At 42.6% G+C, this 16,689-nt stretch overlaps 1 protein-coding gene across 4 annotated transcripts; it reads right to left on the minus strand.

Moving 5' to 3' along the window:
• Nucleotides 1-4,480: 4,480 nt before the first annotated feature.
• On the minus strand, nucleotides 4,481-14,135 carry ASTE1 (asteroid homolog 1). Of its 4 annotated transcripts, none has more exons than XM_030551094.1 (5): nucleotides 14,026-14,135; nucleotides 11,831-12,639; nucleotides 8,599-8,809; nucleotides 6,755-6,944; nucleotides 4,481-5,545 (listed from the first exon to the last, which is right to left on the minus strand). In XM_030551094.1, the coding sequence occupies exons 2-5, from the start codon at nucleotides 12,515-12,517 to the stop codon at nucleotides 5,254-5,256; spliced, it is 1,380 nt and encodes a 459-aa protein (XP_030406954.1). In that variant the 5' UTR covers nucleotides 12,518-12,639; nucleotides 14,026-14,135; the 3' UTR covers nucleotides 4,481-5,253. The 4 variants fall into 4 exon arrangements, with proteins under 4 accessions (XP_030406954.1, XP_030406951.1, XP_030406952.1 ...); XM_030551091.1 differs by having other exon boundaries at nucleotides 11,831-13,162; XM_030551092.1 differs by lacking the exon at nucleotides 14,026-14,135 and adding an exon at nucleotides 13,265-14,014 and having other exon boundaries at nucleotides 11,831-13,162.
• Nucleotides 14,136-16,689: the final 2,554 nt, after the last annotated feature.

The following is a 16,689-nucleotide window of genomic DNA, read 5'->3' on the forward strand; positions in this document are numbered from 1 at the left end:
AAATGGCATTGCAATAGTGTCATAGAAGGGACAGGAAGGCCAAAAAAACCACTTAATTCATCAATGCTGGACACTAGTCTAAACCTGAGATCAAGTTTTTCAGTTATGGGAACCTAAATGTAGACTCCTGAATTAGGCACCTAAGTCAATGACCTGTTCTTCAGAAGTGAGTGTTCAACAGCTCCAATTGTGGACAACTTGGGTGACGGGGTTTCTCTTTCCAGACCTCCAACTTTTGTGTGACAGTCTGAGGATCGGCCTACAGCATCTCCAAGGGTCACAGATTAGCATCAATTTATTTTAAAATGGGTCTTAACCCTCAGCAATGTGAATCACACTGCCTTTCTGCTGCTGGACAGTGCACTTCCAGTAGCTAGAGTGCAGCAGTGGATAATACCTTTTAAGCACCTGTTTAAACCCAAAATGCCACCTGTATTTCGGCAAAATTAGTAAGGTTAATGTCTTCCTAAATCAGTTAAAGCTATATGTTCCCATTTGCTCTCTTTCTAGTCCCAGTTACTTCAGGGAATGCAGACTTACCTCACCTTGCATTTTAGGAACCTCTTCCTGGTTACGGTAACCTGGAACTGTCCCCTCAAAGTTCTTGCCATCTTACTATGGAACATCATAAAACAAGTCTCTCTGAATTGGCCTGGTGACCAGAGCTTCAGGAGCCTTGTAGAAAGGAAGCACTTATTGGGGTTGCACAAATGTCCACTTTCAGCACAGAACATTTAGAATTCCCAGGTTCCAAAAGGGTTGTGAAGCCCCAGCTGCCTCAGTTCCTTCCTTTTTGTTTCCATAGCTAGCTGAGAGTTTTGGACATTCTCTTCAGGCCCAGAGCAATCTTGAGCTTTTAATCCAGTATTCCTTATTACAATTAAATGGCATCTAACTTCCTACTGCATCAAAATGTTCAGCACTTGAAAGAATTCTAAGCATCGATGTATTGAAATGTATTACCCACATACGCATTTTAACATAATATAGTAAGTCATTAGAAAATGTTTGGAAGGTCATCTTAATTAGACGTTTCCTTTTAAGTAAAATTAAATATGTACTATTGTTTTCCACTGTAAATACAAACTTTGGATATCTGAGTCTGAGGGATTAAAAATTCATATTAGCCACTCTAAAAGTGACAGTCCTGTGGCACCTTAAAGACTAACAGATGTATTGGAGCATAAGCTTTCCTGGGTGAATACCCACTTCGTCAGACGCATGAGACTAATCTAAAAGTGACTTAATCTTACAACTTTAAAGGTTTTATACCTTTTCCTTGATGCACATGTAACTTGATTTCCTCTAACTTTCAATGCATGTGCATTTTTAAATTGCTTGATTTTTCTCTAACCTTTAAATAAGTGACTTATTACATTTATCCTAAATAGTAGAATGTTAAATCCTACCTTAACTTTGGAAGAAATTTGTTTTGCATAGCCAAACTTAGTAAAAAAATTTTAAAAATGCAAATTTCAAATGCATTTTTAGCCGTCAAAATTTAAAATAAGTTACTCATCTTTTCTCTAAACTGTACATTAAACTCCATTTTAATAAAAAATTATACATCTAAAAAACATTTTTCTTTCTGTCCAAATTGTCAAGCAGACAGACCAATTTAAAGCTTTGGCTGTTTACTACAATTATCTCACTGCATTGATACTGTCTTCCACCTCTTCACTTCTTGAGATCAGCTTTGACTACACTACTTCTTGGGGACAAATCCTGAAGTCATTTACTTAGTTTTTGCCAAGTCGAAACTGGCAACAGTTTCAATGATAACATTGCCTGATAAAGGACTTTTAGTTTTATCCCATCTAACTTTTACTGGATAAATTGGTTGGAAGTTGCCAGTGTGGTGAACAGGTCTCAGCCCATTAGAATGAAATAGTTGACTCTTTTTAACCAGTTTATTGATAAATTCTCTGTATGTATGCAGCACTTTCCCAATCTCATCACATTTTACAGAAGACACCCCCCCCCCCCCCGCAAATAATCAACGTAGCTGCCATCTTGGGCTTTACAAAATAAACATCTGCACCAACTTGCTCACTTACTACCATGAGGCTTTCCTGTGATAGCCTGCAGCTAAAACCTTGCTTCTTGAGACCACCTTGCTTGCTGCTTTCCACTGAAGTTCTTTATTCTATACCGCTTTTTATACCATGCTCATCACAATAGTATCTGAGTACTTGCGACTACTCTAGGCAATCCTGAAGACTGGTTATTATCCAGGGGTGGTTCATTTAATCTGTCAAACTCTAAAATACGATGTGGAAACAGTGATGAAGTACAAAATTTCACTAAATAAAAGCAAGAATCACAGGTATAAAATGATGGCCAAGCAAAGGCATCCTCCTAGAAAGTTTGACAACTTAAGAGTTAGTTTTACTATTTTCAGTCTTTAACTGTGTATTTTGGAAAAGAACTTTAGTTTTGACCATCTCTTTGCTTTGATGGGAGAAGATACACTCCAGCTGAGAGACTTCTATCTGGAAAAATACTTAGATCGTTCTGATCACCTCTAATTCAGATATTTTTTGTCATCTGTGAGAAAGTCTACAAGACACAGGATTGAAAGGTAAGCATAGCCAAAGATGGTGCAGAAATCAAATATAGATATCCTTACATTCTTTGTTTGTCCACACCAATTGCATATCTGCCATAGATCAGATTCTTTTGAATAGTTGACCATTGGGGCTCTGCCTGCACCTAGGGAGCCTTCCAAAGAGTAGCCAAAAGGTATAAGGGGTGGGATGGCCTTAACTGCCTCTCATTCCTTATTTCACAAAGCTGTGAGACTGACCCCACTGTGTGTACATCTCTTCACATACAGAGAGTAGTTTACCCAGTAGTAGTAAAAAGTTCAGCTGAGGGCACTGGTAGGATTCCTACCCACCACCACCACCCCTGCATGAGAGCTAGACCCCATGCTGCATGCCAGACTTCACCTGCATTCACTGCAAGGGTGATTGAAATCAGCATGTCACTGCTGTGTCTGTTGGGCAGATAAGACTGTGTTTGCGTCCCATGGCAATCCTGTCATTAAACTGGTGGATGCAATCTACCAATGTAGATGGAAAATCATCTTTTTTTGGTCAGTCACTGCTCACCTCTGCAGAAGACAGTGCTCCATAAATTTGTATTTGCTCTCACTAAAGCAGTCAAGGTTGTCCCTTAGCTCAATGAGAGTCTGTCTGGCTGCAATCTCAGCAAACCATCTTCCAAAACAGACACTGGTATTCTCACCCCACTGCAGTGGAATTTTCTGAAAGGACTGACCCATGCTCTTCTACTAGTCAGAACTCTCTCCACCTCTGGAAGTGTGTTGACTAGATGATTTAATGGGTCCCTCCCTTTGAGCCCATGGCTGCCTGCTTCTTCCATCATCTCTGAGCCTTTGTGGTGGTCAAAGTTGGAGAGATTCAGCTCCTTATGATACAGCTTCCTTGTATGAACCTCATCTGCAGTTCTTGCTTCAGGTACTGTCATGATTTCACATAAATCAGTCTCTTCATCTGCTGGTCTTTCCCCATACCTCGTTCTTGCTGTCCAAAGCAAAAATTCCAATATTGGACATTGGATAGAGCACTGTCCCCTCATCTAGGCAAGACTAAATCAACCAGAGCATCAGACTGTGGCATTTGTGAATGGATGAAAGGACAATTTCTATGAGGGTATCTAAATGGCTTTCAGACTTTCTATATAAACCTGCTACATGCTAGCAGAGAGCCCCCAGGACACATCAGGTCCCGTTGGACTTGAGCCCCGGCAGCCTCCACCACCTCATTGAACATTAACCCATTGACTGAGAGATGCCTGGTGATGTGCTTGTACTTGGTTTGTACTTTTACTACGTATCTCTAACCTTCATGCAGGCCTTGAGATCAAATGCAAACTTTGCTAGCATGCAATACTTCAGTATTTATATAGGAGTCCTATTTCCCACATCTGAGCATGGGATGCTTGTCACCGAGTGGAATCGGTGTGGAAATCACTTGAAAGAGCAATTACCTATCTTACAGCACCAAGATTCTTCAAGATGCGTTGTCCACACACATTCCTTGACCTCCCCTCTGTCCCACTAATTTGAGTCTTTATTGGCAAAAGAACTGAGAAGCGGTTGAAGCTGCCCCCACCCCTTATGCCCTGAGCTACAATGGTTATGAGGGTTCTCAGGGTGCAGCCATGGTCCTAATGGATACTGCTATCCAAAAGAATCTCATCTTGTGCACAAGGGATGCATGTGCCCCAAGTGGGCAACCTGCGTGGACAACACATCTTACAGTAACTCTGGTTGAGACGTTCTTTCTGATGAATAGTGGACACAACTCTGACTAAAGATACAGGTAATGATCTAAAAACCTTTATAACCTTGAGAGAGAGAAACATCACACTAATTCTTGAAGGGGAACAAGAGTAGTAAATACTAGCATCTTACTGCAGGAGTATGTCAGAAACCAAATCACACTGTCAAACCTATATGCATAACTTTATTTAAAACATCTTTATTTAAAATGAATCTTTAACATTCCTTTATTTTTGGAATCTTCTGGGAAAAGACCCTTGCTTGACAGTCTCGGGGGGCGTGGGCGTGTATCAAAGGTATCTGACAGAAGAAAAAATAGTCTACTTTAGGTGGTAGTATTCAGGCTTGGTAGTGACTATTCAAACCTGTTTCTTAAGACAAACACAGGAGAAGAAAAGTATAAGTTCCAGTTTCTTTCCCCAACCGTTCAGAATACCAGAGGCACAGCAGATGGTCCAACTTCCACTGAAAGTCAATGGAAGTCAGGGACCCATGTTCCTCCCTTGGAAACTTTTGAAAATCTCACTGGTGGATGCTGGCCTTGCTAATCACAAATTTAATTTTGCTTTCCATGTCTAGTATGTAGTTGTGATGGCGTGGCTTTCTTGTGGTGTGTGTTTTATTTTGTTTTTTTGTGTGCAAATGGTGGTCGGAGGGATGGGGAGCATAGTGTCCTCTTACTGCTTTACTTTAAAATTGCAAATTTCATTTTTTTCTATTGTATTCAAGGACATCAAATGACCATTTTTGGAAAGTTCAGACAGTATCCTATACACATTTTTTATAGAAAAAAATCACTGTAGCAAGATTCATTCTAAAAATTGATCCATGTGAATCAAGTTTTGTAAAAAGACCAGTTACGTTCCAATGCAGTTCACCCACTTCATTGTAACTGTGATCCATTCACAAGACAGAATTATTTGAATGTCATGTATGTGCTGCTTTTAGTCTTCCACCATTAGTGATGCAAATCTGTTATCACAGAAAGGCTGAGCTTCCAATGTAGCATGCTGTCTGGTAATCTCTGCTTGACTAGTGGCTTGCTTGTTCTTTTCCTTGCAGGATTTGGTCTTAGTTATCTCCTGGAAGAAGTCTGGTGCTACAGTTGACTTTACTGCACGGAACAGATCACAATAAAGCTGGCTCATCTTTGGAGATGAGATAAGCAGATTCTCTGCTCCATGTGCTGATTTAAGCTCTTTGCATAGTCTATGCACAAGGGTCCCACAATAAAGCCTGCCCGAAGGAAGGAAAGATTAAATTTAGAATCATATCAAACTATAGCTAGCAAAACTATACTGTTTATGTAGTTTGTATTGTTTTTTCCACTGATCACTGAATGAACTCTTTAAATAAAAGCCTTTTAAAGAAACAATCCCAAAGGCATTTTACGTTCCAATCCAGCTTGTCTGCAGGTACATACTTACATTATTATTATTTCTTAATTTTATTGGTTTTAGAATAAAATAAAATTTGGCCCAATAAAGCCAAAGAAATTTCAGGTGACAACTCAATTTTTTTTAAATTGTTTTGGGTTTAATCAAAAGAATCAATTTTAGTAGATACTAGTTGCTGGGAATTAGCTGACATAAATAACTATCTTCAATGCATGCTTTTTCATTTGAGCACTATATAGACCTAGACACGAATATAGTGGAAAGAAGAACTTTACACATCTATTCAAGTAACAAGAAGTGCAGAACTCACTTATTTAAGGAAGAGACTGCTTTAACAGCAGCTTGAATATTTGAGCTGAATTTGAGTAAAGTGCATTTTTAACCCTACATAGGACTTGCATCTAATGAGGGATGTTTAAAATCAAACTTAACACTGAAAATACAAATCCTAGATAGAAATCATGTGTGTATACCTGTTACTACAGAAGATTAAGAATTTTGCTCAAGTGAAAATGCTTAGGATCATTATGCCAGTCATTTCCAGACTTTTACTCTGATTTTTTTTTCATGTTTTTCAATTTATTGTACCTTTTCCCTTCCTTGATGCACTTCTACATTATGCAGTCTCCTAGTTGTCTGTCTCGGCTAGTGATGCATACACATTTACATACTTCAGTTCTGATCTTAGTCATTTCATTGGCCTCAGGGTGTGCAAGACATGACTTGAATTCAGTCACAGTATGTACTAAAGCATTAAGGGTAAAATTTTAATTATATTTTGGTTCAAAAGATTTTTATATTGGAATTTTATATGTAGTAATTACCAAAAAACATGAATTTGCTGAAACATTAGAAGCTGTTAACATTTATTAAGCACCAGAGTACTAAGTGCTATAAAACAGAATATGAACTATACCAAATTTAAAAGGTCCCTTGCCCAAGGAGCTTACATTCCAGAGGCACAGCAGGTACAATACAAAACACAATGTGAGGGTGCTTTATATTTGGAGCACCTTGTGAAGAAGGCTGGTCTCTTACAGGTTCTTACCGAGTTAAGTCTGGTTCAGGGAGAGGAGTAGAGAGTAGCTGGTTGAGATGCAATCCCATCTGGAGGCAGCACTGCCACTGGCAGAAAGTGTGTGCTGTGTCTAAATCCAGTAATTTCTGGAAATTCTTTTCTTTCCATTTTAGAAACTGGTCATAGATCATTTTATCTTTGACATGGAAAACTGCAGGATCTAGATTATGAATGTACAAGAAAAAAAATTTTTCTAGCGGCCCCTATGCATTCTCCTATACAAAGAATGATTGGTATGTACAATTAATGGGGCCCGTGAACCTCTAAACACTGAGTATCAGGAAGTATCTGAAGTAATCTGTTTAAGTGTCTTAAATTGTTACTGTTCAAGTACCAAAAGCCATAAGACTGAAACAAAAGAATTCAATCTATTTGCTGGCACAGTTGTGTCTAAGAGTGCACATACTTACATGTTGTGGGCCAACTGGAAAATCTTTAAAAAGATCCCACTATGTGTCAGGTTAACGAGAAGCATCTGAGAATTGCCTGCCTAGCTTCTATAATCCATAACCCTTTTCCTCCTCCCACACAATCAGGAATTCCTCCTAAATCTAAGGCTGGCACACGTTACCTCAAAACCTCTCCCCACAACCCTTTAACTTTAATATTAAACACTGGAATCTTGCTACTTTTGCAGAATTAAGATAGCTTTCCTCATGTTTTGGGGAAAAATCCTGCCTTAAACAGGATTTAATCCTGAAATACTAATTATTGTTTACTAATTTGTTATGCAAATGCTATGCTAAAGTAATATTTCCACTAGGTTTAATCATAAACCAGCAAAAGCAAACAAAAAACCTACCAGTTCTGAGTTTAGATGTGGGTAAAGATTATAGCTGATCATTATGCATAATACCTGTGATGAAATACCCAGTCCCAACAGGCCAAGTTAATTAGTTTTAACATTAATTCGGAATGTTCTGGCAGCTTGTTAAAACATAGTTAAGGCTCTCTCTTTTTTTTAAAAAGAGAATATAATCAGTAGTGCCCAATAAAGAGATCAGGACCCCATTGTGCCAAGCACTGTGTACACAGACTATTCCTGCCCTAGAATTTATAATCTGAAGTAGAACCTCAATGCCTAGCTGCTGCCAGTACTAAATTTGCTTAGTCTCTTGGACTTACCTGTTTAGATAACACTCAATACAGGATTTTATTTATTCTTACTGATAATGACAGTTTCTGTGGCCAAATTTCTATTTGTATTTCCCCTTCCATAAAGTATGAAGTTCTGAAAGTATGAGGAAGAGAGGCAATAGCTTCGCTTTTAAAGCTTCCCTATTGAGTCTGGTTTGAATTAGAATGTTAGACTCGCACACGAACAATGTTTCCTGTAAGTACAAACTGACTTTAGTGAAAGTTCTTTACTGAGTAATAAAACAGTCTTATAGAAGTATCAACATTTGATGCATGTGTATGCAAGTCTGAAAAAAAAATTTTGCACTTTTATAGTATACCTGAAGCACACTTACAAATGCCAACACCACTCGACGAGGTCAATATGGATTTTACCCATTTAAAGATAGGCAACTGAGGCACAGGTAAGTTAGATGTCTTTCCCAAACACACAAGAAGTTGGGAATAGAAGTCAGAGTTTAACGTCAAGTCCCTCAGTCCTAATTGCAACACAGCACTGCCTCATCTTCACCAATGTATAAATTGAGTGCTGAGGGTAGAGTGTAAATCACCATTAATTCCTATGGAAGTGGAGAGTCCTTACAAACACAAAAGGGGAAACTGGCTAGAATGTAGATTTGCATATAAATATGAAACATCTAGAAACATGTAAAGTTTTTAGTTCTTTGGGGACCTACCTGGGCTACTTGTTGTCCTGTGCAATTCCCCAAATACCATTCCTAGAAGTAATGCCTGTAAACAATGCAATTTCACTTTGGGTTCTGAGTAACGTGTCCAATAGCCGGTTACAGCAACAGGGAGCCACAAGGGACTGGGGATGGGTTGCAGGCTGCTGGCTTTCACTCCTAGTGTCTCCAACAGAAGTTTTAGCCGATCTGATCTGGGCACCTGCCAAAAAGTCATAATTTTGGATACACTGTGAAGAGGTCTGGCTTTATTTTGCTGTAAGAAAGTCCATCTACACTTATTTGCCATCTTCACCCAAAGGCAAATGACTTCTGTGGTAATGTGACTTAACTGATCATTCTGTAGAATAAATATCATTCCAAAAATATTCAATCTGTTTAAAAAGTAGTCAGTATATTGTATTTCCTATGTTATCTTTCAAAAGTCAATTTTTTTTGGAAGTGTCAGTTGCAGTTAAGTACCTAAATGGAGTGGGGAGCTGAGCACATTGAAAATCTAGCCCTTCATTATGCAATCAAAACCACCTCGTTTGGCTATATCCTGGAGGGTGTCAGTCCTGCATCACCTGCTTTTCAGGGGTTAGCATTGCACGATAGGTTGTAAACTTGTGCTACTATCCATACTATTGTTCTATACTCCCAGTGGAATCTTCTACATGGATTTTGGCAGAGAACTGCAGTTTATCACCTGTACTGTATGAGCTCTCAATGCACCCATGAAAATCTAGCTTCAGAAATTGATTAGTAAGTGAGACTTAACTTGTTTAAAAACACATTCTAAACCATTACAGTAACACTGGTACAAATTGTGTATGTGTATATATACAAAAACTTCAGTAAAAGATTGCAGTTGTAGCATTATAGGGGCCTGTGCAACCTTAGTTCAGCTGTATGTACATGAATTATAGTCTTGCACATTATTAGGGCCCTACCAATTTCATGGCCATGAAAAAGACTTCATGAACTGTGAAATAAGCCCTTCCCAGTGAAATCTGCTCTCCCTTGCTGGTGGGAGTGCCACAGCCTGGGGGCTTCTAGCTGCAAGTCCCAGCTGGTCTGGGCAGGGAGAAAATATCCTTCCACTGCATGGCTGCTCTCAGGGAGATCATACCTATCTCTGAGCGTCTTCCTCTGCTGCAGGAAGCTCCAGCCCAGGAGGTTCCCGCAGCTGAAGGAGACTTGTGGAGGTGGGTCTAATATGTCTCTGCTCCTGGAAGTGCCCCAGCCAGGGTGCTCCTACCTGCAAGTCCCTGCTGGGTTGAGGAATGACAGCACTTTTCCTTTCCTTGCATGGCAGCTCTGGGGCTGTGGGTGAGATAAGATCCACTTCTGGGTATCTTTTGGGTTGGGACCCCCACGGTTATAACACTCTGAAATTTCAGATGCACACAGCTGAAAATGTGAAATTGACCAATTTTAAAAGCCTTTGGCTATGAAATTGATCAAAATGGACCATCACTTTGGTAGGGCCCTAGCCACTATCAGACAAGAAGCCTGTAATAGAGGAGAAACAACAGCCCTGCGTTCTAAGCCCCAATCCAATGCTAAAAATGCAAGAACATTTCTCTCTCCCTGCAATCCTTTGCTTCGTTTATGGTCTACCCTATGCACTGACCAAGGCAGGGTGGGTCCCAGAACACAAGAGTATGGTAATTAAATTAAAGACTAGCACAGTGCCTATACAAGGAGACAAATTAAAGTTGCATGGACATTTCCTAACTTGTGCTTGCTTGACTCTGCAACCTCAACATTCACTTTAAGATTTTTGTATGCAGTTTCCTTAAAGAAAAATGAAAACAAATGTACATCGGTCAGCAGCAGGGTTTGAATGCAGGTCCCTGAGATCCATAGCACCACAGTTGGGCTAAAGGAGTAAATGGTAGCAGTCATAGGCTGCTATTTTTCATGGTGTCCCCTCCATTTCCTCTCTAACAGGAGACTTAAATACTTTGCCAATATATTTAATAGTTACATACAGCACTGCCAAATGCAGCTCTGGAGCATTCATTTTGAAGGGTGGAACGGGCAGTGGATACCATAGTCTACCATATTAGAACTAGATTCTCTTCCTAGCTCTCCTCAAAGTGACCTTGCGCAACCTCACAGTTATGTACCCTTTAAAAGGGGATGAGGAGAGAGATTATTCCTTCCTCTAAAGATAGGGGTTACAAGGCCTTGATCAATAGTGACTAAACCACACAGGATTGCTACCTCTAGTCAACAGAAGAACTGAGACTAGAACTGTTTCCTTCTCTACCCCCAAAACGTTTTCTTTAGCTGCTGCTTTGTCCATGTACTGTCTAGAGCCATGTAGGGAGCTCTATGGAACTACAAGTATACTCGCTGTAGATGGCACACAGAGAACTGGGGGGCTGAAGTTTGCTCAGTGCAGACGAATTAGAGATTTTTGCAGAAAGCCTCTAACACAGGCAACCTGTGGCACACAAGCTGATTTTCAGTGGCACTCACATTGCCTGGGTCCTGGCGGCTCTGCATTTTAATTTAATTTTAAATTAAGCTTCTTAAACATTTTAAAAACCTATTTACTTTACATACAACAATAGTTTAGTTATATATTATAGACTTATAGAAACAGAACTTTTAAAAACATTAAAATGTATAGCTGGCACATGAAACCTTAAATCAGAGTGAATAAATGAAGACTCTGAACAGCACTTCTGAAAGGTTGCTGACCCCTGCTCTAACATATACCCAGTATAACTTGTGACTGTTTTTCCTGAAGTGTATAGCTTGACCAAACCTGGATAAATTTTCATGAGGACAAAAAAAAAAAAAAAAAAAAAAAGCAGCTCTTAAATCAAGGATTACTCCTCATGCAGACTTTTTTTTTTAAACATGTTTCTGCTCTGAAAGCTCTGGCCTAAAGGGTTAGTTTGGCAAAATTGAATGCAAATAAAAATAGGATAATAAGGGAAAGTTTTAGGCAAAATTAAATATAGGCCTCTATCACCTCTGCCTATAACTTGCCAAGTGTTCCTTTTTAAAAAGATAACTGAAATTGTGTAATTGTAACATCTCTGAATGCTGCATACCAAAGACTATGACCATACACTTAGTAATGTAGTGCTTATTACCATGAGCAGTCTTATAAAAGTAACTTGTACATACTATATCTACTACTAAGCTGGCTGGCTAGAAGTTTTTTTCCCCTATTACACTCAACATTGATTATTATCCAGGATATCTGTTCTGACAACCATACCTCGGTTAACGTGGCCAAAGGGCGATGGTCTTCACAAAAATCCCGAGGCAGTATTGTTGTTGGAACAAAGAATTTTTTAAGAGTCTTTTGGCTTCTATCAAATTCATGGACAATCGGCAGCTTGTTGGACTGCTTACTTGGGGAAGTAACTTCAGAATTTTGAGAGGCATTCAGAAGTAACCCATAGATGACTTGACGAATGGGTAAGGCAACTGTGTGAGCACTAGGCCTCTGCATGTTCTCCACCTGAACATGAAGGATTGTTCTTCTTAATAGAAGGGCATCACTAATGAATGGAGACAAATGACCTTTCGCCAAAGCCTCAAGCATCCATTGTGGTAACGCTAATTTCCTGGTCACCTGAGAGTCAAAGTTTCCATTCTGAAAAAAATCCTCAAGATTCACATCAGACTGTTCATATTCCTCCATGGAAGCGCACAGAAGCTCCCTTATTTCTTCTCTCTCATGCTTTTTAAGATATTTCAGTACATTGCCTATAGCCTCTGTGGGGTCAGAAAAACGGGATAACCAGTTTAGAAGTCCCTGGATGCGCACATGCTTCTTCCCCCTCCAGCCAGAGCCTCCAACTGGCAGATGCACCTTGCTGAAGAATGTCTCCAGAGCTGGCAGATTAATGTAATCATTACCATTCATTACAGCAAAGAGAGGAAGAAGGGCTTTGTTCATATGACTGAAGTGGCTGCACAGTTTCTCTAAAGAGAAGCATCGAGCTGGAATGTAGCAGTCCAGTGTGCCTTCACAGATGCAAAGGTTTCTCCACTGAAGGTAATTCAGAGGGCAATACCCAGCTTTCAAATCAAAAATACAAAAGTCACTGTCTAAAGTTAATACGGGACAGTTCCAATGATTAGCCAATGACACAATATCCCTATCTGCTTCTGAGAAGCACTGGACAAAAGGCACTTCTAATTTGGTCAAGGCTTGCTTGAAAACTTCTCTGGTGAGCAGGGGTAGCACGCTTCCACCACCACCTCTAGAGATGGAATATGCTACTTGGATCTTATCCCGGGCTCTTTCTTTTAATGTCGCAAACTTCTTATCCAACAAGTCACACCCTCCATCTAACACAACATATGGGTATATTTTGCATACAGACAAAGTTTCAAAAAACTTGCGTACAATATCTGTAAAAGAATCATAATCCCCTCCATGTTGGAGGTCTAGATTTGATTCAAAATAAAGCCGATGAAACAAATTATTTCCATCAATGATTATTTTTGTGTTCCTTAACTGTATATCACTGAAGAACTGCTTGTGCTCTCCCACATAGCTCATTAATCCATGGATGCCCATGCTCTTAACCTGTAACACCTGTAGTCAAACAAATGAACAATTTAATTTTCAAGTACAAAGCACAAAACCTCACCTCTAGACTAATGATCAGATCAATACACACTAGGGCTGTCCACTTACCTCAATTCCTGCTACCTTTGAGTCCAAGAGTGGCTGTTACAAACCTTTCCCCTGGGGCAAAAGGAAGTGATGTACACTGTATACGTATGGCTTTTTCCCTGACAGGCCAACTTGTTTTGAACTACAGCTGCTAGAATTGCACTACCCTACTCCCATGTGCCTTGGAGCCAACTATGCCAACTGACTTTCCTAGTGCCATCCAGGGGCATTGAAAGTTACACATCTGAAAAGGGACCTGCGCCCCCTTCTGTTCTCCAGCCTTTCCGTGCAGTCGTATTCAGTGATCCCCGCCGGAGCAGGGGCTGTGTGTAAATGGCGGAGTTGGTCCATAAATTAGATACGTTTTAGTTAAGCCGCCCTCAGCCGCTGTAGCACTGAACTAGACACACACAGGAGGAGACCCGGCCCGCTCGGAGAGAGACAGTCCCGGCTAGAACGTTTCACCCGGTGCGGGGATCGCCTCACCCAGCCAGCCGGGGCCTTTCACCGCTCAGGAGCCGCCAAGGCCTGGCTCCGGCTCGGAGTGTGCCTGCCCGGGGGCGGGGGTGACTAGACGGGCAGACACGAGCGGTGCCTCGTTCTCCTGCAGAGCCTGCCCCGGAGCGCGAGCGCGGCCAGCCGGGCTCCTGCTACTGGCCGTTAAATCGCACTCGGGTGCGCGCTCCACCCCCTGCCTCCTCCCGTCCCCAGGGAAAGGCCAGCGGCTGCGGGAGGGAGCAGTCGTCCTGTGCCCCCGTTTAAGGGACCCGTGGGTGCCGCACCTCGGGGAGCTCAGATCCGCTCCTCCAGACACGACCCCTGCCCAGCAAACAGCCTCCACTTCCGCGACGCAGCAAGCTAGGAGGACGAGGGAATCACGTGTGGTGAAGCCACGCCCACCCTACCACGTCACTGTTTAATCGCTCATCGGCGAGTCCTATGAACGTCCGTTTCCATGCGAGCAGGGCGCAGCCGGGTCACGTGACCAGCCAGCTCGGGTCCGCCCTGGGTGCCTGTATCCCGTCGGGCAGCGCGGCGTCTCCAGGAGACCGGTCCCAAACAGATGCGGGGGGAGGGGACACACCGGGCTCCGAGAGGCGCTAGCGGGAGGGCGGAGCGGAGCTGTGCACCGAGAGCCCGACTGGGACGCAGGGGTGGGACCCGCGCCCCCTCCTCGTCCGGGCCGGGGGCGGGGATGAGAAGGTAAATGGACGTGACCCCCGTGTGTCCGGCGTAGCTCCGCTCGTCCCCCCTCGCTCACCCCCCGAGAGCCGCAGGCACCGCGGGGGCTGGAGCGCGCCTGGCGGTGCCCTGCCCCATCCCAGCCGCGAGCTCTGGGTGCTGCTGGGGACAGGCATTGTGACAATGGGTGCGCTCATGAGACTGGCCACACTGGGTCAGGCCACTGGAGCTTCTAGCCCAGTACCCTGTCCAGGGCTGTCCTTAGGGTCTATGGTGCTCTAGGCAAGATTATTAAACTGGTGCCCCTGTGCCTGTCTTGCTCTTAGCAACACAAACATAAGCTTACGCTATTGGAAAACTTGCCACATTCATGTTATTAAAACCAGTTTAACTTAATGAAGCACACTGTAATGCTGATGGACTAGCACTAAAGAAGTAGCACTGTAGAAAAAATTCTGATTTGACAGAATGATGCAAATAATATCATTTTTTTAATGTATCAACATTTTATTGGAAATTTCTCTGAAGAGGTATTGAAACAAGGATTAGTTTTTAATTAAAAGCAATCCTTCTGGCTTTTTTGACTGCAAAATCAGTAATAATGTCATCGTATGACAAAGTCAAAGTGATGTCTTGTTCGATTGCAAGAATAGCAACACCAGTCAAGTGTTCCTGACTCATGGTAGAGCGGAGATAGTTTTTAATGAGCTTTAGTTTTGAAAAACTCCGTTCTCCTGACACTACTGTTACAGGAATTGTCAGTAGAATACGAGTGGCAATGTACACATTAGGATATATGTCAACAAGTTTGCTGGTATGAATAAACTCTACAATGTCCATCATCGATTTTGCATGTGGCAACAACTCAATTTTTCGTACAGTTCAAGTCCATTTAAATCAAAGCGATCACCGTGCTTCAAGAGGCTCTCTAGATCGGGGTCCCTAGCACGGTGCCCGCAGGTGTCCCGGCGCCTGCAGGGGCCTCTCAGTGCACCCACGTACTGGCTGGAGGACGAGCATCTGCTGAAATGCCGCCGAAATTCAGCATCATTTCGGCAGATGCTTGTCCGCCACCACGGTCCTTCATCTGGGGCCTGCCAGACGAAAAAGGTTGGGGAGCACTGCTCTATGCTCTTGCACTTTGTCATTAGTTGCTCTTGTTTTCCTATTTCATTGAATTTAGTCCCGTCAGCCCACTGCCAGCTGAGTGAATGGAACCCTAGGCCGACAGTGGGTTGAGTGGCTCAGCCAAGGTCTCAGCCTCCGGCCTGCTCAGCCGCTGCCAGCCTGGGGTTCCTTGGGGGTCCCCAGGCCAGCAGTGGGTGCTGAGTGGGGCCGGCGGCTGGGACCCTGGGTGCCAATGGGGCAGCAGCCAGAACCCCAGAGCAGTGGCAGGCTGAGCTGCTCAGCTCGCTGCTGCATGCCATCAAAAAACAGCTCGCGTGCCACGTTTGGCACGTGTGCCATAGGTTGCCGACCCCTGCTCTATACATTAGTAAGGAGATAAGCATATTACAGTTGTTTGAGGGCTCTATTTAGCAGTAACAGGGCTACAGGAAAGTCAGTCAACGTTTTTTGTTTCTCTGATGAAAACTGGCCCACTCCCTTCCCCATACCAAACTTGTCACAAATAATTGTCAACAACTTAATTTTCTGTTTTTGGCTAAGATATTGATTTTTTAAAAAAAATATTGAAACTAAATTCAGGATTGTTAGCAAGCATTTTTGGCAAACAAAGTTGTTAAATGACACTTTAAATGGCAACACAGTACTGCTTTCATGCTTGGCTCACCCCCCAGCCTGCTGGTCCAACAGCTGCAGTAGAGGAGGAGATAGGTGGAAAACTGCAGGACCCCAAAATCCACCTCTTGGGCTGCAGAGTTGCAACAGCAGCAGCAAGCCCTCAGGTCTGATCACACGCCAATGGGCACCACCGCCAGCCCAACTGACCATGGTGAAGTTAGCACAGCATCTGATCTCAGGGACGGGGCACCCATGGAGCCACAGCAGCTCATCCTGCCCTGTGCAGCTCCCCCCGGATGAGATGGATCACTGCCAGCCCAGGGGAGAGATGCACTCCCCAGCTAGGGTGATCAGATCCAGATGTCCTGATTTTATAGGGCCAGTCCTGATGTTTGGGGCTTTGTCTTATATAGGCATCAATTACCCCTATCTAGGGTGACCAGACAGCAAATGTGAAAAATCAGGACGGGAGTGGGGGGGAATAGGAGCCTATATAAGAAAAAGACCCAAAACTGGGACTG

The sequence above is a fragment of the Gopherus evgoodei genome, chromosome 2, assembly GCF_007399415.2.
Source record: "Gopherus evgoodei ecotype Sinaloan lineage chromosome 2, rGopEvg1_v1.p, whole genome shotgun sequence".
Classification (NCBI taxonomy): domain Eukaryota; kingdom Metazoa; phylum Chordata; order Testudines; family Testudinidae; genus Gopherus; species Gopherus evgoodei.